The 22616-nt window shown below is 39.4% G+C and overlaps 1 protein-coding gene and 1 long non-coding RNA gene across 3 annotated transcripts in view; one reads left to right on the top strand and one right to left on the bottom strand.

Moving 5' to 3' along the window:
* The window catches only part of SGCD (sarcoglycan delta), a 371321-nt gene that overhangs the window by 5508 nt on the left and 343197 nt on the right, over positions 1–22616 (bottom strand). For both annotated transcript variants that reach the window (XM_077924624.1, XM_077924625.1), the window contains one exon: positions 222–345. In XM_077924624.1, coding sequence (XP_077780750.1) covers positions 222–345 — 124 coding nt within the window. The remainder of the gene's footprint in view (positions 1–221; positions 346–22616) is intronic.
* The window catches only part of LOC144326980 (uncharacterized), a 63649-nt gene that overhangs the window by 24475 nt on the left and 16558 nt on the right, over positions 1–22616 (top strand). The window contains exon 2 of the long non-coding RNA XR_013391933.1: positions 4761–4928. This is a non-coding gene — a long non-coding RNA (uncharacterized LOC144326980). The remainder of the gene's footprint in view (positions 1–4760; positions 4929–22616) is intronic.

Genomic DNA, 22616 nt, shown 5'->3' with positions numbered 1-22616 from the left:
TCCGTCATTCCTACAAGGAGCTCTAACACACATGCTAAACCTACCACTTCTTTTTAGCTGCAGTGCTAAATAGAATTGCTTAAGTGAACACCGTCATCCCATTTTTTAAACCTACAAACTACCTGAAGATACTGCACACTGTACAACAATCATTAAAAATAAAAGGCCCTCATGGAAGGCCCAGATTCTTCACTTGGAGATTTACTTAGCGTTCTACCTACCTCTCCATCTTTGGATTCCAGCTTCAGCTCTGTCCTACATGTAGCTTCCAAGTTGCCAGCTTCTGCATTAATTTCAACTCCCTTGGGAGCCTCCATCACCAGAAAGCGTGTTGGTGACTCAAGTCTGAAACATCAAGAAGGGTTCATATTACTTCCTTTATTTATTTCTCCTGGAAACTTGTTTGTAATAGAGAACTATATGTATTCCTTGAATTTAATAGGCTCCATTACGACCTGATGCTAAGATGCTAAAGAGCATGCCCACTAAACCACATTTTGATGTGGTTGCATTTCACACCTCTCTAACAACGAATCTGTGACTAAGTCCTATCTTTATAGAGTGCACGTCTGTCACATTAACATGATCTAGTGTTTGGTTTGTATCAGATTACAGTACATTTCGTTCATGTTACTGTTCTGTAAGAAGGCATGTGGCATTCTGAACACCAGTTTGCATCAGTTTAGAAGGGGGTATTTTAAAGGTCTAACAGTTTATATTTCCACACTTTACTTTGCTGCATATTTTGTGATTTTAAATCTCTGCTGGAGTTCTTGCACCAAAGAGTTCTTGCCCCAAACTAGATCCTGACATCCAGGAAATTCTCCTTTTTTATTATTATACCTAGCATTTTATCTTTTAACCAAAATGCAAATAGAAAAACAAACAGCAAACAACAAACCCAGACTAGAGTAGTAGTTTCAGACTAGAACCTCCTCCCTTTTAGCTCTAACCTCCGTCCTTTATACTACATATGTATACTGCATTTTTCTATAATTCACCATTTTCTTTCCCCTACTCTCTTAACGTCTACGTCTTTCTTCTCCTCTCTTTTTCCTTTTCTTAAAAAAATGAAAGGGAAAATTGCAGTGATGCTACTGGGTGATCTAAATTGGGTTGGTGTACAACCCAACTGTGAATCCTGATCCACCAAACAAATATCAAAGCATATTCATTGTTTATCTGCCTGTCTTACTGTTTCATGACTAGTCTTAACAGCAGTGCAAAAAGTTCTGCTTAACTTCCCAGAATCTTTAAAATTCATGTTTAGGACATTGCAGTCTTAAATCAAAACAGCCAGTGGCAACCATGTACCTCCTTAGGAAGTGCCTTCAGATTATCACTGAAGCTCTGCAGAAGTAGTCATCAACAAAAAAGCAAAACTTTATTTTTCCTAGCTTGTTTGAAAACTTGCAGTGTAATTTATTGGAGGTCAGCATATCAGTATGTTCTGTAGTTTCAGAGGAATTCATTCTGTTGGAGCAGTCATTACTTATCCAGATTTCTAGTTTTCATTTCCTGCATCATACACAACCTCATTAATCACTCCAAAACGAGGACAGCAAAGATCATATTTTCTGCATTACATCTGCCTCCAGCAGCACAGACTATGGTGCTTCCTTTGCTTTCCTAAGTAGATAGGAAATAAATGTTTTCAAATATTCAACACATCCCAAACTTTTAAATTTTGCCCATTTTTAAATTTAAGGGCAGATTTTGAAGCAAAATTTGAACTCATATTTTCAATGTGAAAATAATTCTTAGCTGAAAGTTCAGCTATGTTAGACATACTGATATATCTTGATTTTTCTTTTTTTCTTTTTAAAATGGGCTTCTAATATGAAATCTTATAACCTGCTGACTCTTAAATACTAGTAATTCCCACTGTATGTGATCTATCAGATCTTATAAAATGCCATTATATGTCAACTATTAAATACTATTACACAACAACCATCAAATATTGTCCAGTATTATTATCATTTTCCTTTTGGGGATGGGGGGGGGATAATGGGTTATTTGAAAACTTTACCAGGGGTTCCTTGATGAGAGACTAGCTCCCCTACTTCTGCTGATCTTCTTTTGCAATTTGCAAACAAAGAGGAATACTGGGTGTGTTCAGGTGAGTCTCAGTTCACTATGGACAATGGTGAGGCCCAACCCTGCAGACATAAGCACTCATAAGCACTTATTGATTCCATGGCAGGGTGGCATTGGCAAGGCAAGCTGCACTGAGGAATGGCTGTAATCAACTGGCAGAGCAAATGACCTGCCTTCAGAAAGTTCCTACTTGAAGCCGTGGTACCTCAATATACTGCGGGAAAGACTCCTGTCTAAAATCCCAGATGGACCAATGCCAGTCAGTGCAGGTAAGTAAGGAACTAGATGGACCAGCGATCAAATATCAGTATATCAGATAAAAGGCAGGCAGGCTGCTATCAGACTAGGCATATCCAGACAACTTGTTGCTGGCAAGAATCTATTTTACACAGTGAGGTGAAGAGACTTGGTAACAGGAAAGGAATGGCAATGCCTTTTCCCAGTTTTAAAACAGTTCTGCTTCACTGGCTTTCCATTTGCTTATGAGTAGAATTCAAAGTGCTGTATTCACTCCTATGCAGTCTGAGATTCAGGGCTGCCGCCTTCTATATGCTATGCTATGTGTTAAGATCTGCTTCAAAGGCCCTTCTCTGGGCCCCATCACCATATAAAACCAAACTGGTGGCAATTGGTGAAAGGAACTTTTCAGTGATGGTACCCTGTTTAATTCTCTTTCCTGGGATACTCATGGGGGCATTTAGCTTCATAGCTTTTAGATGCCAGACTAAGACTTATTTTTTATTTAGCCAGGCATTCAACCAGTTTTAGAGTTGCTGTTCTATGCTATTTTTTAGGGGTTCTGGTTTTTTTGTTTATTGTTTCAACGTTTTTTGGAAATCCATATTTAAAAGTGAGATAGCATTTTAAAATTAAATATTGGAGTATACTTTGAAAGAGAGACCATTAACCTCTCAAATGTCTAATGTTCTTAATGAACTATAGTAGATGATGGGCTGTACCTGAATAAGTTAGAGTAGACCTATTGGAATTAATTGACAAGTTATTCATGTCTATTAATTCCATGGGTGCACTTTGATACGAAAATTGGATATGACCATATGTATTGCTATCATGGAGCTTTCTATTTCAAATCTCCTTTATTCCATAAAGAGCTTTCTTTAATCTAAACTGCTCATCAGCTTATGCCTATAGGAATATTATTGTTTGTCTGTCTGTCCATCTATCTATCTATCTATCTATCTATCTATCTATCTATCTATCTATCTATCTATCTATCTTATCTGTCTATAAATCCAGGCAGACTTTGCATTGAACTTGAACTATGCATTGCAGCAACTCTGGGTTATTATTTCTTCTGTGTTTAATTATTTCTAATGGCACTATAATATTTCACGTTGGGCAGAAAATTAGCCACATCATCAACTATGTCACACCTTAATTAGTAAATAACTACGTCAAACAGTCCTACAGCCAAATCAATTTGCAGACAACTAACTACTATCTTAGCCTGGGATTGTGATCTTTGTTTTGTTAAAATCAATGGGCTTCCTATCCAGACTGACATGCCAATGTGATTCTGATATTTATGTGTCATCTTCCAAAGAACCAATTATCTCCTCCAGTCCCATTCAAAGGAAGATGCAACAATTTTGCCTATTGATCAAAAGTTAATTAACCAACATGCCTTTGGCTTGAAGATGTTATAGTCATAAATACATTTTCATTCTGATATTTGGACCTCACTGTTTGATTACCATGGAGTGATAACATGTCTGTAATAGGAAATACATATTCTGACTGGAAAGGTTTTTGGTTTGAGATGCAGAGATACTGCACAGTTGATGCTTCAGTCAATTCTTGCATCCAGGGGTGGGTCTGTTGGCTCAACCACCCCTGAGCCATGATGGCAAATAGAACTGTGGGATCACAATTTTTAGTCTTTTGTTTTTTTATTGTTTTTTTTAATTGGTTTTAATGAAAATCATTTTGAGTTGTGTTGTAAGAAAAGCAACTAGCAAATATGATAAACAATCATCAATCCAAGGTCTCATGGTGAGAACTGCCAAAAGCCATCTCTGAATCTGAAATAGTTCAGTGATGTTCAGCTCCACTGCATCCTTTCAAATGCTACAAAAACAAAATCCAGAAGTGGAGTGGTCTTAGGAACTGTAGAACAAAAGGTTAGGAATTAATTGCCCATCATGCCTGTTTTTAAGCAGCAACTCTAGTTTGCTTTGCATCCTCAGTGTTGTATGCATTCATACATCGCACACATCATATGCTTTAAAAAGTCACAGAAATGGAAGGATCAATCTCCTACGCGTAAGAGGAAGAACCAACAATGCGACATACCTTAACAGTGCTAAACACACATAAGGATGAAACATTGTTCCCACAAACATTCTTGGTGTGTGTTTTTTTTTGGGGGGGGGAGGAAGGGAAGGAAAGGAGCCATATTCACTCTTTCCCCCTGGATGTTCTTGAGATGATGCCATGCCATTCTACAGTACTTCCATAGGGACATTCAGTCTCACATTGGAAGGGAATGTCACTGGGTATTGAGGTCAGCTTCCTACTACCTGAAGCAGTTTCAAAGTTGTTGGTTTTTTGGATTTGATATCCTGACTTTCACTCCCCTTCAGGAGTCTCAAAGCGGCTAACAATCTCCTTTTGCTTCCTCCCCCACAACAAACACTCAGTGAAGTGAGTGAGGCTGAGAGACTTCAGAGAAGTGTGACTAGCCCAAGGTCACCCAGCAGCTGCATGTGGAGGAGCGGGGAAGCGAACCCGGTTCACCAGATTACGAGACTACCGCTCTTAACCACTACACCACACTGAAAGAAATCTTCAGTATCTTATCATGAATGGTAAGCTCATCCTTACCCAGGAGTTCTTAGAATTTGCCTTTGCCCTGAAGGTTGACAAAAACCCTCCCCGCCATCTTCGTGGGGGTCAAATTATTCTGCAAAAGTGTTAGGGAGGAGGTGGATAAGAAAGAAATTAGTCATTCAGGAGACTCTTTCTTAATCACTGCAGCTCATGATACATATGGAATTCTATAAAAATACAAACACAACCAAGTGCTTTGTAAACATACCTTGAATATCATGGCTCACAATAAAATATTTATCATGATTATTTATTGCATGGCACAAGCATCAATCTCATTTTCAATTATGTTCTAATGAAATGCACCAATTACTGTTTAAACGGTGACATACAATGCTAATCTCATTCAACAGAGATAAACCTTGCTTACACAAGCTTTTCGGCATACTTTCTTCAACAGCATTAATTACGGATATAAACAAAGATGCATTATTATCTTGGTATTAGCCTGTGTTTTAGTTTGACATGTTCTTCTGTTTGACAGTCTTAATCACCAGGCAGTTTCCAACAATGACGCTGCTAACTCAGCTCAGGTGCAGCTGAATTCTGAACCAAGTTATTGTGATTCAGGATTTGAAACTATGTACTGTACAACTCTCTTGAAGTACAAGAGAGGGGGCTGGCTTGCAAAAATAGCATCAGTGGCTGGTTAAACTCCTCATCAATACAACAGAAGGAGACCAGTACAACTCCCAACTGGCTGTGAATGATTTTGAACAAGAAGGCATTTCCTAGTCTGTATTTCAAAACTTTCCTTATGTTGCTGGAGCCCAGAAAAGAGATCATAACAAATGAAAAATCACATGCGTGTTTGAAGATATGCAAATAGTGGCTGTTTTGCTAATCTAGGGATAGTGAGAGAGAACAAAGGAAATGGGCCTTTCCCTCTGGAACAATGGAAAGTGCCACATTGAGCAGAAGCAGACCATTATAAAGTTCTAGGGAAGGGCAGGATCCTGAGGCAGGGGTGTCTTCCTTGCCAACAAGCCAATATCTGAGCAGGTTGAATCTGGTGCCTTCCAGGTGTTTGGAACTCCCAACTCCCATCAGCCCATCCAGTATGGGCAATGGGATTACAGTACGTCATCCAAAAATCTGGAGGGCATCAGGTTGGAGAAGGCTAGAATATCCTTACTGGTGAAGGCCATGTAATAAATTAAATCATTAACAACAACAACAACAACAACATTATGTCAGCTCACTGCAAGGAAGTTTCCAGAGATCGATTTTTTAGTATGCTAAGATAGGAAAATAAAAGGAAAGACACAGTGCTCTGTACTGATTCCTCTATCCAATTCCTGCATAACACATAATAGCATGATACTTAAGAGTACAGTGAAAATGAATACAAAAGACAATAATTACCAAAAAGAAGCTTCTGGGCAGTTGCTTAGGTCTGAATACACATATATAGGATGAGCAAGATACTATGCCAGTTCTGCTATCCTGTCTTTTAGCAATGAGAATATGGCAGTGAGGCCGGAATAGGCAAAATGCCACCGTGCAAACCAACACTGCTGCTTTAGGGATGTGCACAGTAAATGCCTAGTCAAATACGGGTGGTGCTGTGAGTTAAACCACAGAGCCTAGAGCTTGCCATTGAGAAGGTTGGCGGTTCAAATCCCCCCGATGGGGTGAGCTCCCATTGTTCGGTCCCTGCTCCTGCCAACCTAGCAGTTCAAAAGCATGTCAAAGTGCAAGTAGATAAATAGGTACCGCTGTGGTGGGAAGGTAAACGGCGTTTCCGTGCGCTGCTCTGGTTCGTCAGAAGCAGCTTAGTCATGCAGGCCACATGACCTGGAAGCTGTAGGCCGGCTCCCTCGGTCAGTAAAGCGAGATGAGCGCCTCAACCCCAGAGTCGTCCGCGACTGGACCTAATGGTCAGGGGTCCCTTTACCTTTACATTTATATTGCGCTACCAATTCAAATGAATGCAGTGTTTTGCAATCTTCATTTTTCCCTGTTCATAATTTTTTTATCAATTATGAAATTGATAATAGGAACGTGTGACTTGTCCAGTATTATTCTGCAACTAAATGTTTGAATATGGGTTTCTCGCAAAGCTTTCTGGCTACTATACTGTCTCATATTTATTTATTGCATTTATATCCTACCTTTTTCTCCAAGGGGCTCAAGGTGTTATACATGGTTTTCCTGCTCCTCATTCAATACCCACAATAAACCTGTGAGGTAGGTTAGACTGAGAGGCAGTGTCTGTTCAAGGTCACCCAGTGAACTTTACTGTGCATTTAAATGTGGAACCACACATGTACTATAATACAGATCTATCTGTATGCCCCTGTGTGACATCCTATTAAACATTTGAACTCAGATCACACTAGCTCAATTTGAAAAACTTTCTTAGCATAATAAAGCTTCTATAACCTGATGGCAATTTTTGAAGAATCGTTTGAAGACCTCCTGACATGGTACTACACCTGTGGCTTATTCATTTGTGCAGAGTCAATTGGTAATGATTCAATTAAGATGGTTAATAAAGACTTAATTTATTTACTTGGGCATGTTGCTCCTGTTTTAATTAACAAGAAACATTCAATATTTCAACTGCCCAAACATTTTGTTTGAGCCCTCGTGGATTCCTCCCCCCTCCCCCCGCCCACAGCATCACCAGGAAAATGAGTGCTTATTTACTCAATGTCAGTTTTCACACTTCACTAAACCTTTTCTGTAGCTGACAGCAACAACTCCTTAGGAGTAAAATTGATGCTCTTTGGATCAGAAATGAATACTTTCAGTTGTCTGTCATTTTCATATGGGGGAAATGACACTAACAATATATGTTAAAGAAAACAGACAAGATGTAGAATAGATACATTTCAAGTGATACATTTTCTATGAATTCAGGGGATTTTGTATATGCAATTTCCACTTGCTCAAGCTCAAAGGTTATCATGACATTTAGGCTGCAATCTTAAAATACAATTGCTATGAAATAGGTCTGGCTGAACGCAATGTGACTTATTTCTGCGTAAGCATACACGGGGCTGTCTTTGAAAAGTACTCAGAAACTTCTACTGGTTCAAAAAGCTGCAGCTAGATTGTGGGGCTATGCTTCTTTTTTGTAATTATTTGTATGTTTTTTGTAGATATTTTATGTTTATATTGTTGGCATCCATTGAGAGACAAATTCTGAAGTGGAACGACAAGAATGCTCATGTACAAAGAAATGCAAATCACTTTAGAACCATTTTTTCAAGTGTTCCCAGATGATGCTCAGAATTTGTGACCCAATTATGAGTCCAGCACCATTTGTGACCATTGTTAGCCCTCAAAAAATAATTACAGGTGCCATTATCACCAGATGAATTACATAAAGAACAAGATGCTGCTATTCATGGGTGCTGCTTTGCAGTGAGTGTTGTGTCAGTTGTTGTTTTTTTATTTAAAAAAAAAGGATTCTGGAAGCACAGGGGCTAAGACTTTGTGTAAGGAAATAAAATAATACTTCCTGAAAGAGTGACAAGACAAAACCTCAGAGATTTGGAAGATATCAGCACGATGGGCTCAATTTTCCTGAGAGAAGGAATTTATTCACATTCCACAAAGTAGTAACGTTACAACAGAGGGTTGTATCCAACTAAGTTATACTCAGAGTAGATGAACAAAATTAATGAACCTAGGATGGTCATGTCTATTAACTTCAATGTCTACTCTGAGTAGGGCTTGCATTGGCTACAATTCTGATTTGATTTTTGTGTGTGTGTGTAAATCCACCAAGTTTATCAGGCTAATGATAACTTGGTGGCCGACTGTATGATTAATGATTTGGTGGGCCAACTATAAGTGATGGCATACAGAGTTCAGTAGCAACTGCCAAGACTTTGCTCAGTACTGACCAGGTCTAGTAGTACAAGTCCAATATTAATAGATCACCTGTGACATATGTTGGCAGTTGATTTTTTTTAAAAAGAATCTGGAAGAACCATTTGCCTTGTTTCTTGACTACTACTGTTGGTATGTGGATATAATGAAGGGGCTCGTCAGTCTGGGAAAATACCCTATCTAGAAGGAAAACTCTGATCCTAAACCTCTGTTGCCTATCTTCGGGAGAAGAAAAGGCTTAGCAGTAAACCCTACACAAAACTGGAGTGGAGTTCCTAAGATGGTTGGATGGCATCTTGTAACCTCCTTCCGGCAACTCCTACATCCAAGCTGCTTTCCTCTGGACCACATCAGTGAGGTCAAGAGGAGCCCAGGACCTCCATACACACTGCCTAGTCGTGCGCCCTGGAGATATCACTTTGGTTCTGCTAAAACAGCAGTTTGAATTCACCCCTAGACACACACTCCATTGTCTCTTGAGACAGATGAATACCAACAACATATCACTATTGCAAAAAGAGTGATTGTAATGTAAGACAGAGGTAGCCAGATGTTGCTGAACTCCAACTTCTATCAACCCTAGCCAGCACGACCAATAGAGAAGGACTATGGGAATTAAAGCCCAACAATTGTTGGCTACCCCTGGTATAAGAGGCAATGTAGTGGGCCCAAGTCTGTAGAACTCTCTCCCAACTGAGATTAGACAAGCACATTCCTTGCTGCTCTTCAGGTGCATGAAAACTACTTTCTTGTTCTAGCAGGCATTTTAAGGTAGTATTTGGTTTATTGGTAATTTTTAAGTGTTTTATTATCTCATTTTCTGTAGATGGTTTTTATGTACACTGCTAAGAAATGTGAATAATTAAACAGCTTAGAAATGTCTTGAATAAATAAAGATCTGTTAGTTGACCCTGGCATACTCTCCATTTTGCAAATGGGTCTCAGTGGTCTGGCACTAATTTCAAATGCTTTGGAAAAGACTTTCAGTGGATTCCTAAATGTCTATTCAAAAGCTGAATTCATTAGAGAGTTTCCTCAGTGCGTGTAGATTTGAAGCTTTTAGCTTACACCTAGGAATCCCATTGCAATGTGGAAGTAGAATGAGCATTTCAAAGAGTGAGAAACCTGCTCACTCCAAAAATGAGACATTCAGACCACCTTTGTTGTTATGATATGCTTGATATCCAACTATTCTGCAGCATCCCTGAAGTCCAGCACAACAGCTCATGAAGTGATACAGCTACACATTACTGGCCACTGAAACAGATTTGATTAAAAAAAATAGTAGATATACAGTGGTACCTCGGGTTACCCAGATAAAGTGCTTCAGGTTAAGAACTTTGCTTCAGGATGAGAACAGAAATCATGCTCCGGCGGTGCGGCGGCAGCAGGAGGCCCCATTAGCTAAAGTGGTGCTTCAGGTTAAGAACAGTTTCAGGTTAAGAACGGACCTCCAGAACAAATTAAGTACTTAACCTGAGGTACCACTGTACAAGGATTACATTAGACAGAGAAAATGGTCAGATACCATCAGGCACAATATCAGTACTGGGTATGCAAGAAGACTGTTTCCAGTTCTTTCTCTATAAAAAGATGTTTATTGAGTGCCAGAAAGCCCATGGCACTTCTTGGTTTTTTTTGCATTTTTCATTACATACAATCATTTCTTTCACTGTGTTGTTCTAGTTTTCCTTATCAACTCTTCTGAACATCTAATACAACATCCATTAGGACATGCCAACCTAGCAGTTCAAAAACACACCAGCACAAGTAGATAAGCACAAGCTGCGGTGGGAAGGCAAACAGCATTTTGGTGCGCTCTGGCACTTGTCACAGTGTCCAATTGCGCCAGAAGTGGTTTAGTCATTCTGGCCACATGACCCTTGGCCTAAAAGAGAGATGAGCGCCGCACCCCATAATCACTTTTGACTGGACTTAATCCCTTTTACCTTTACCTTAGAACATCTATTATGATAATAATTGTCTGTTACAACCATAAAACATCTCTAGTCATTTCCTGTCATAAGAAGACTTCCCACCCTAACTTTCCTTGACATCACTGACATTCCCCCCTCCTTTTCCCTTTTCCCCTTTTTGACCAGTGCTCATAAATTTATCCCCGCTTGTACATTTAACATTATTCTGCTCTTTTTAAAAATATTTTTCTAGTAGTTCCCACTCACTTATTTTCATTTTCTCAGAAAGCCCATGTTTTTCCTGTTTTTCCTAGGGCTACGTTTCCTAAATGATACTGTCTACTCCAGTAAAGCTGTGTTTACTCAGCCATCTCTGGCTGTGTCTCTTCCTTCTGGCTGCCTAGGTAAAAAGCATGGCTGTTTCAGTGACAACTCCAGAGTCAGATGTAACATATTGTGTGATATTGTGTGTGCCCTACACTGGTTTCATAACATTTTATTTTAATCCAAGAAGGAGATAGAGTGGTACATGTGTGGCATATAGGAGTTTATATGCCCGACAAATCTATTTATATTGCAAGCTGATTAATAAAACAGAAACACTTCCTGGCAAAGCAATTGCCCTGGTTTTATTTTCAAGGCAATCACATTTAAGCAAAATAAGATTTTAAAATCATAATACACTTCACTAGCTAGGTCCAATGGATTCTTTGCCAAGATAAGAAACTATTAAATGTGTGGTGTTCACTGTTTATTTTTACCCATTGCTATCTCCAGTTCTGTCGCCTTTCCCAGGCAAAGCTAGATCTTGCTATTATGGAGTAAACTATTCAATAACGTCTCACTAGGTGGTGAAGTGATGTAATTAGAGCTCCTACAGGACAGGGTCACAGTGAGGTGAGATACAGTAAATAAAAAATAGAACTGATTCTCAGCAGCTCATACAGTGACTGAATCATTTCTCTCAGGGCAGTCTTATTTTTACTGAGTTTTCAATTTACTTCTATTTTAGCTCTAGCAAACAAGCAAAGGGAAGGCAGGCTGTGAATTTGGACACCAGGGTTTATGTTGTTGCTTTTACTTCAGGTTCTCTTTGTATAGCAAAGCTCCTAAATGAACAAATGCAGTAGTCAAGGTATAATCAACTTGTTAAATACAACGAAGAGTCTTCTAGCAGCTTAAAGACTAACACATTTCTTACACAAGTTATGCTCACAACATGCTGTCTAACACATTGGGTAGCTTTCTTAGTTTCCAAATACAGAAGCTTTCCCAGTCCGTTGGTAGGAATATGAGCTTTGCATTACGTCTTACATGGGAGTCCTGTGATTACTAGTGTGCATATGATAGCAGGGATTATATGCATGATCCAACAGCCAGAAATCATTAAAGCAACCCATTTGTTAACAACACCTCCTGGGGTTGCTATGAATGCATGAAATTATACACCACTGAAAACAATAATCATCCCCAAAGAATTCTCATTTTAAAATATTATTACCTCTCACACACAGTGCATTGACTGTCTTTAGAGTTAAAGTATCCTAAATTAACTATAATGCATAATAAGCTGATCCTGTCAAAGCATTTCAACAGATAATTCATGAAGCAATTTCAGTTGGAAATTGGTGAAAAATAAAAATGGTTCCTAGACTTGACCAGGCAGAAATTCACAAAACCTGTCACTTGCCTTTAGACAAGGATACTAAATTGGTCCAGCAACCAGAGAATGGCTTGCTCTGGACTTAAGCGACGTCAGCCTTGAGCTGGCACAGGAATTTCAGGAAAGAACTTCCCCCAACCCACCTTCTGCCTTGGCCAGCACAAGCAGCAGGGCTTCAGACGCAGCCCTGGTTCCACTACCCTGTTTGGACTCACTGTTCCCCAGCCAGGAGTAAGGATTGCTCCCTAAGTCAAGTGCAGTCAGTGAGAGAAATGAATAGCAATCAGTTCATACATGCCATGAAGTTCAGAATCTTGAAACATCAAAGAAAGAGTTTTAGGAGCTCCTATTTTTGCCCAAGTATTTCTGAAGTCCATTTTGCTACACCTAGCACTGGGATTTCTCCTGAAATAATAACACTCTTCATACTGATTTTAGAGTGCAGTGGTTTGAGTTGTCAAATGGTTCAGACTGTAATCCCTGTCTGTAGTATTAATTTCAGTCATTCCAAAGTGTGTCTTTTTCAATCTGATTGCAATGTAATGGTGAGTTGTAAAAAGAATCATTCTTGTAAAAAGTTCTATATAGTTCCAGAACCGACCTCCACAGGATATCTCCAATTGTTTAATATTGATAAACCAGTTTCACTGCAATCATGAAACAGAAAAAGAATGTGTTGTTATTGAAGTGTACAGAAGCAGCCATTTTAAACCAGTTGGCTTCATGAAATACTGTGTATGCATTTTACACCAAAGTACATTCCACCTACTTCTGCTTGCATCCTGTGGTTTTTGGAAGTATGGAGCTTAGTAATCAATAGAAATAATACACCAGAGTCAAGGAGGCATCCAGATTATTATTTTTTAACCATGCTGTTTCCAAATATCCCCCAATACAGCCATTCAGGAACCATGATACAATATTATGGTCCAAAGTAATGTAGCTGTCTCCACAACAGAACATTTATTCTTTCTTCCATTCATCTTCTCCATAACATTTTAGAGAGAGAAAATATGCTGCCAAGAAGTATGCTATTACTTTGTCTCATGGCATGCTTTTCTGAATGTGTTTCCTTCCGCCTTCCAATTTGAATTAAAGGTAAAACTGAAGTACCCTATGCAATAGCCGTTGTGCGATGAATAGTAAGTTCAGCAAGCACCTTCAAAAACAGTGTTATTCCGACAACTACAATTTATTGAAGATATTTATATGATCATTATCAGTACAACCAGGAGGCATGATTCCAACACCTGTTGGGCAGAACACCTCTGGGCACCCTGTAACAAAGTCTTGCTAAGATGAAGTTGCTTTGATGACATCTCTGGTCAGATGGGTTTGTGGACCAACTTTAACTTTCTCCAAAGAGTCTCCTAAAATGTCTCCTCCTATTTTGTATTTGATCTGCAATTGTTACTATTGAGAGCGGCAAGAAGTTCTGCGTTGCACCTCCAGCATCAGGTGCAATGGAGAAGCAATTGGGAGGATCAAGAAACTGTTTCCCTTTGGCACCTTGGAAGGTGAAGGGGGGTAGGATTGCCATTTACAAAAGCCTTCTTTGAAACAGCCACCCCTTACCCTTTAAACATTAGAGTGAGCTGGTGAACTACAGGGCTCTTCCACCTCCTCTGAAGTTTAAAGGAGAAGGTGGGGAGGCTGCTTCAAAGAACACTTTTTGCTGAAATGGGAGTGCAGGAGACTTGCAAAACCATGCAGTGTATTTTGACATGTGGCTGGCCCACTCATCCCTTAATCATGTGGGAATATAATAACATCATGTGAATGATAGGTGACCACCCTGTCAAATTTGGCCTGTGACGCTGATAAGAATCTGGCATGTTAAGCCAAAGATGTTTCCCACCTGCTCCATGCTTGCGGAGAATGGGAAATCTTGTTTGACAAGCCTGTTTTTTCACCAGGTGCAGGTACACCCTTTTATGCATGCCTTCATAATCGTAAGGGTGATATGCTTGTTTTTTTTAAAAAAAAAGAGAAAGAAAAAAAGAAAACAACCTCTAGATTATTAGAGTAATGAACTACATGCCTTTTTGTGGGCACAACCCTAGCAATGTATTTATTGTGATCATATGCTGATTTTAGTACACAGGACTTAGAATTAACATCAGGCATACCTGAATTCTGTCATCACATTTCTGTGTGTGTGTGTGTGCGCGTGCGTGCGTGTACACACACACACACACACACACACACACACACAGTTCTGAATACATCAGAATCCATGTGGATTACAGGGCCATTTTGAAGGGCTTCTATAAGCAACAATGGCACATGCAGCTGGAAATGGTTATGGCCTGTGATTGCAAAATAGATACTTGAACAAATATTCTACTTCATATGCTCTCGGTAGTTCATTAATCACATGGGATATAATCCAGTGGAGCCATTACTTGCTAATTTTTGCTTTTGAATAATTTCCATTCCTTTTAGTTGGGCTGGCACAGGAAATGTAAATTTTCCCCATGATAACCGATGCCTCTAAATGAAGAGAAGCTGTTTGTACCTATTCAATTAGTATGTTCCCAGAAACCACTGTATATTGTCATTCTGCAAAACACCATGCTGTGTCACTATCTTCCTTGGTATGCTTACAGCCAGTAAATAAACATAAAGGCACTGCTGTGGCATTGTTCTCTTTCCCTGCATTAGAATTAAATGGTCATATTTCTTGGATTAGCCTCAAATGCTCTTATGTATTTGTCTTCATTTCCATGTTAACTCACGTCTACAGTTCACACTAAGCAAATCATCATGCACATCTTTCCCTCTTTAACACTGGTTGAATTTATTGTCTGTGTTCAGTCACTGAAAACAGAGAAGTGCCATCACTTCACTGTCCCAGCTGCCTATCTTTGGCTGACAAAGTATATCATTTAAAAAATGGACTGAGTCAGGAACCGACGTGCACTATCAGACAATCACGTTATCCTCTGCAGGTAATTCTGTACAATGTGTGTGCTGCATTGGCTTGGTTGCTGCACTATAGAATGGAGCTGTATCAAAGTGCTGAAGAAAATAAGCTGCTTCATGGAAATCTGAGCTCCCCTCTCACCTTACATTGGCAACTCCCAAGCTGCCAACAAGTTAATGCAAAAAGCCAATGTAAACCTGAAGGGGGCCGGCTTGGCTAAAATGAGCACCTGTGAATGTAGACAAATGTGGACAAAAGGAGAAACAAGAGAACAGTAGGTTAGGAGCTAGGAAAACTCCCAAGGAAGCCCTGACTACCTTCCCACATATACAGCCTCTAACTCCATGGTGGTTAAAGCAGTACAGGTAGAATATCCTCCAGGAGATTTAGGAAAACAGAAATTCATGTTAAGAAAATTTCAGTTTTTTCTAGTGTTCCCCTTCACCTCAGGATACCCCAGAGCAGTATATCAGAATCTCACATCCCCAGGACTTTCTGCTAAACCTTCCTACTGAAGGCAATGTTTGCAGATGAAAATACATTGACCTTGTACAGTGGTACCTCGGGTTACATACGCTTCAGGTTACAGACTCTGTTAACCCAGAAGTAGTACCTTGTGTCAATAACTTTGCTTCAGGATGAGAACAGAAATAGTGCTCCAGCAGCGCGGCGGCAGCAGGAGGCCCCATTAGCTAAAGTGGTGTTTCAGGTTAAGAACAGTTTCAGGTTAAGAACAGACCTCCGGAACGAATTAAGTACTTAATTCGAGGTACCACTGTAATGTTTAATGGAGGTCTCGTGCAGTGAAGCCCACATGACCATTTTACAAATGTCAATGGTTATCTAGTTGCTCTGAAAGACCACTGAGGCTGACATCTGCCATAGGGAATGGGCTGTGATCCCACCAGAAAGGGATTTTCACAAAGTCTTGCAGACCTATTGTCCCTTGAAGCTATATGGGAATGGTAGGCTTTGCCACCTTCTTTCCCAAGGATGGTCCATCAGAAGACTTCACCTTCATAAATACTGTCATCCTGTCCAAGTTAAACCTCAAGGCTCTGCACACATCAAGAGTGTGCCAGCTCATTTCCTTTGAATGGGACAAATCTGGAGAAAAGGAGGAAAGCAACATTTCCTGTGACTGACGGAAAAGGAAGTTCACCTTTAGCACAAAAAAATAGCCATAGACAATGCCACCAATTTTGAGACTTGGAATATTGAGGCAGTTGTTATTAAAACATCGCCTTAAGGATTAGAATCTTGATTGGACAGATAGCTAAGGGTTTGAATGGCACACCCATCAATGCTGTAAAGACCCAGTTAGTGTTCCATGATGAAAACCTGTACACTGTTGGCAGTACTTCAATTGTTTATTATTTTTAATTTTATAAATCTAGGAGTTTTTGCATATGGAAAAATATTCAATAAGTGAATGGTGGTTCTTTTTTTGCTCTCTCTAAACACATACAAGCAGAAAAAGAAGAAAAGTTTGGATTTGATATCCCACTTTATTACTACCCTAAGGAGTCTCAAAGTGGCTAACAATCTCCTTTTCCCTTCCTCCCCCACAACAAACACTCTGTGAGGCGAGGCTGAGAGACTTCAGAGAAGTGTGATTAGCCCAAGGTCACCCAGCAGCTGCATGTGGAGGAGCAGGGAAGCAAACCCGGTTCACCAGATTATGAGTCCCCCGCTCTTAACCACTACACCACACTTGTACATCTCTGGTTGTTCTGAAACATTACAAATGAAGCATTACAAAAGTGCTTCCTTGGAGAACCAACAACTGAGAAGCAAGATAGGCAAATAGTGTACTCAGTAAAGAGTTAGTATTATAGAATTAGAGTAGAGTTGGAGGGGACCATAAGGGTCATCTAGTCCAACTGTTTGCAATGCAGGAATCTTTTGCCCAATGTGCAGCTCGAACCCACAACCCTGAGATTAAGAGTCTCATGCTCTACCACCTGAGCTATCGGCTCAGTTTGACAACAGAGTAGCTCAGACATACTGTGAGGCATTACATAAATAAGGGGCTGGGGATGTAGGCTAGCATGCTTCCACTTCTCTTCACGTACTATGCGTTCTAGAGTCTTATCCTGGTGTGAGGCAAGTCACTGTTTGTTGGTTTGAACAAAACAGCAAATAATAGTTTGCTTCTAGGCAGGGTAGTATAGAAGTATCCCAACTTTTTGTGTGTTCTTGGATCAAACCAGGAAAAACATGCTTTGCTAAGCACTGAATCACTTCATTATTTCCAATACATGCGATTTTGTGTGTGTTTGTGGCATTTTTGGTACAGGAAACCAAAGACTGACTATTGTAGTAGCTGTGTCTGTGTCTGGAAAATAAGGAGCACAGAAAGAAAGGATGGAATATATTAGCAAAACACTGACTCAGTTCTTAATTTGTGACAGCTACTTCCTATCAAGACGAGAAGGAAACAGCTTTAAAAGAATGGCCCTGTGAAGACCTTAAAATCAAACTCCCATTAGTGGCATAAACTTTGGCCACAGAAATTCCCTCCAGCTGGGCCAGGCAATAAATTCTACTTGGGATTACTTGAACGGTTGTAAAATGGATTTCATATTAACATCTCAGGAGATTTCAAACTACATTTTATCAGAAGAACTTGTTCAAGAGGCACATCATTAATAGCTAAAGTCCTTGACATACACCATGGACAAGTGAAGAGCACTGGATGTGGAAGCTTCACAGCTGTTTAGAAAAATAATAATAAAGGACCATCTCAGGGGGGTTTAATAGCATTCCGTTTCATCCTTGTTATCCTTTAGCATGCAAGTTTTAAAAAGTATCCTCCCTAATTGCAAAGGTGATTAAAAACATGGATATCTGCCCAAAAGGATCTGGAATGAAACCATTTTGAAATCTGTGGCATCTGGAGTTTTAGTTACTGCCCACCTGGTCTCAAGTTGTGGGCTGGAGATGAAAAGGCCTGCATGCTAGTTCTGTTCCCTCGAGTCATCTGCTCCACATATGGAGTGCACATATAATGGGTGAAGGGATTAGATATGGGATGAAATATGGTTTATGGGATGGATGCCTCAGCAACACCGAAGCCTTTCATCTCTCTTGGTCACTGTTGGTATCAGTCCAAACCAGGTGGGTAGTGGATGCCTGAAAAGAGTAACAGCTGACACCTGCTGTTCAGCAACCAACAGTGGATGAAATGAACCTTTAAGACTAGTTTGTGGTGGATATGCCTTTTACTCTTTGTAACTCTATGCAGACGTAAACAAAAATGGAAAAAATGGCTAGGATTTTTTTTTTAAAAAAAAGGCTAGGATTTTACAAAGGACCAAAACATTCCATCCATCCCCCCACCTCTCTCTCACTGAAAAATTTGAGTGTACAAATAAAGGAAATGAAACAAAAGAAAAGAAAGAGTGCTTGAAATTATAGTACAACACAATATATAGGTGTATAAATAATGCTGTTATTCCAATGAATATACAATTATCAAAAATATTACTCTGGCCCCCTTTGATCAATGGATGGAAGATACAGCAACTCTTGCAACATAGGAACATATTGCTTTTAGATGCAGATTGTATATGGATAAATACGATGATATTTGGAATCCATTTATAAAAATTATAAGGATTTGCCAAAACATTCCATATTTTGGGTGTTGAGGCTTCAGCAGTGAGTTGCCTCAGTATCCCATTTGTAAATATGGATATATAAATATGGATATATCATAGCAATCTTTACAACAATTTTCACAGAATCATAGAACTGTAGAGTTGGAAGGTACCTCAAGGGTCATCTCCTTCAACCCGCTGCAATGTAGGAATCTCAGGAATTTTAATTTTGCAAAGTGGATTAGTATTTTGTAAAGATTGCTATGATATATCCATGCAAGGCACTTTGAACATTCCAAGGTTTTCTAGAAATATTTATCATTGTTGTTGTTACTTATTGAATCCTTATAATCTAAACTTAAGAGGTCAGCGTAGAAATTGTTGCTGCTGCTGCGGCTACTACCATTTTAAATAATAATAATAATAATAATAATAATAATAATTTATACCCCGCCCATCTGGCTGGGTTTCCCCAGCCACTCTGGGCGGCTTCCAACAAAATATTAAAAAGATGACCCACTTGTCATCTAAGGTCCCAGGGCAGGTTACAACAATTTAAAATGCAACATTAAAAACAGTTCTAAAGACTTATAGGTGGTTTTTTTTTAATGTAACAAATCTTAGTGATTTTTCTCCATTAAGCCTTTCCTTAGTGGTGATAAAGTAGCTAAAGGAGAATACTTCTCTTAATTAATTTCGCAGACACTCTCCACACACACAAATATGCATACATGGGACACAATCCTGCTTACCAACAGAAGTGTAGTGTCCCTGTACGGCCACATGATTTGGCCCTTGCCCGTTTTACAAGAAGCCTGGTTACTTTAACAGACATTGATTGCAACCAGAGTATATTACAGGCCTTTCCAAAACACACTTTCCCACAATATGCTGAGGGCCATAATATAGGGAATTTCATTCTGAGAGCCTTATAAAGCAGCAATAATCTTTAACCTCTGACATCCTACAAGGAGATACTGCATTTTATATATCGAAATGAGCAATTTTAACATCCCACCATTAATTATTATAACTCTTTCATTAAAGGTAAGACACCAAATCCTTAATAAAAAATGATAACTTGGCATTATATGTCACTTTACTTCTTGTCTCTTAAAATGCTAATATCTAAAGAGTCAAATAGGACGTGCTGTAGTTTATCCTCCTCCACCACAGGCAAATTTCAGCATTATAGGCATAAAATGCCGCCTCTTGCTTTTAGCCCTTGTTATATCAAATGTAAGCAGATTTTCATTAAGTTCACTGGAAGGGAACATTTCACTTTAGCTGCAGTATCCCTTCATTGCCTGAGCTTTTCAGCTGTACTGAAACCTGCTGGGAGGCCATTTCCCTCTTCTTTCTTTATGACCTCATTTGATACTGTGCCTGAGTAGTTTGGACATTTTTGTTTTGTTTACTTTCTTAACTCAATCCCTAGAGCCCCTTTTATGGCCTGGTGAAATGTGGCTCCCACAATTTTCATTAGAAGTAAAGAGTCACCTTTTTATTTCTTTGGGTGAAACAGAGGGGCCCTTTCAGAAGAAAGCTTATTATGTAACAAAAGCAGGAAAAATGACTCTTTTAAGGAGTTCACAGGTGATATATTATGTTGGTCAAATTATGCCCCCCCCCCCCGCCTCTGAAAAGTATTTGTAAGCTTCTGCCTGAGTGTAACACATTTTACAACAAGGTCTAATGCTTGATATTTTTCACAAATGAAAGGAGGAATACAAGAAAACATTGCTTTTTTTGGCAAGGTGAATGAGGAAGAACTTAGGTGGACTGTTCTGCTTCTATGAATTATCAGAATAGAGCTGCCTGCCTGAAGTTTACAGATTGTGTCCATCCTTAGCTTATTATTAAATTGTCGGGGATTCAAAGGGTAAATCTCTTCCAATCTGCCAGCTGAAAGAATACAGTCCAGCAACTGAGAGATCCTGTGAGGCTTCTGGCTATCTGTTTTGCCTCAAAGAGCAAGCACGCTTTACTCATGGATAGAAGAAGCTGAACTGTAGAATCTCCCAGCTTCCTAAGCAATAATGGTTTGCAATCTCACATTCCTTTTCACATCATATTACAAAACCATCCACACACAGCACTGGCCTTACCTAATGCAGCAGGGAGAAGCTGCCTTTCTCTATCTTTTGTGCCTTACAAATATTGCATCACAACTGCAAACTCCACTTGAATTTGAGTTCCACAATTTGACTATCCACCTTTGAAAACCGCTACCCACTTCAACAAAGAAGTGGCTAATAAAACTTCCATTTATTTGAACACTTTCTCAATCTGCAGTTTATGCATCAGTTTGTGCCAGCTTCCCAAGAAAAAATTATTCACCCCATGTCCTCAGAGGACCTAGTCCTACATCAGTATGAGTTTTGTTAAGACTTTCTTGGACCCAGACAATTGCTTTCAGCTTATTACTGTGGTAATCAAATTTCTGCCTCCACATTTCCTACATCACCCTCAAGTCATGTGACACTGTATGAAATACGTTCCTTTAATAGTCGCTTGCCTCATTCTGGCCAAGGACACATTGTCCTCGTGTAGATGAAATTAAAATGACTGCATTGTTTCACTTGCCAATGAGACTTCACGTACATATTTATACATGCATTTCTAACAGCTACTTTGGCTGATGGGAAAAGCAGTGGCTGCCACTTCTAAATCTGAGATGACTAAAGTCCAGCTGTTAACTGCTGCTTTTTCAGACCCAACCAAGGCAAGGTTTTGGGTGTGTGTGTGCGCGAGTGTGTGTTTGCCTTTTTTATGCATAACAAAACAATTATTTCCATAAGCAAACTGCTCTCATTTCCTTAAACGTGGTTTTGGTATAAGAAGAGAAGCAGGTAAAGAAAACTATCTCAGAGCCTGTACTAATGGGACTTAACTCTCTCAGGCACCAGGGCGAGTTACCAACAACTATCCTATGGGAAGGATTCTTTCCAGCAGGGAGAGAGGGAGGCAGGCAAAGACTATTTTAGAGTTTGATTCGGGTTGCCTTCAAGTAACCCTAGCCATTTTATCACCAATTGCCCTTTGGGAAAGAACTTGGTGACTTTTTATATGTTGATCCTGTATGCTGTGTTTTTATTTTTTATTTTACTGTAGTTTAGTGTTTCATGTACATAGCCTTGGAAGCGTTTCTCTTCTGAAGGTGAGACACAAACAACTGCCATGAAATAGATAAATTTTGTTTTACTTGTGTTTAAGCTTTTGGAAAACATTTCTGTATACTCATCAAACTATAATTTAAGGACCTGTATAGTATAGGTTTAGTTGGTTTGGCCTAAAAGTACCCTTTCCAACACATAACCAGTGCATTCTAGTAAGGTTGTTAGTGGAGGGTTTTTTTCAGAATGGAGATTACTTATTTAATCCTTGACAAGATAAGCAGCAGTGCCTAAGCTTTTGAGAGCTCAGATTTGTGTTGCCACCCCAACACACTGTCCACAGACTCCATTACAAAGTCAAAACTTACTTGCTTAACTACTGGCACCATAGAGAATGCAGAAGGAACAACAACACTAACTAAACGTGGGTAGATATAGGGAAGAATGCCACCTTGTTAAATTGCCTTCTTTGTGTTATTCTGATGTGTAACTCTTTCCTTGGGCAATCTAGAAACTTAATTGAGCGTCTAATCATAGATGTCAGAGCCATCGAGACTGGTTTTGAACAGCACTGGGACAAATAATATTAAGTTATCAGAA

This window comes from Podarcis muralis, chromosome 2, assembly GCF_964188315.1.
Source record: "Podarcis muralis chromosome 2, rPodMur119.hap1.1, whole genome shotgun sequence".
In the NCBI taxonomy this organism is placed as follows: Eukaryota; Metazoa; Chordata; class Lepidosauria; order Squamata; family Lacertidae; genus Podarcis; species Podarcis muralis.
This window is presented reverse-complemented; position numbering and strand designations above follow the sequence as displayed.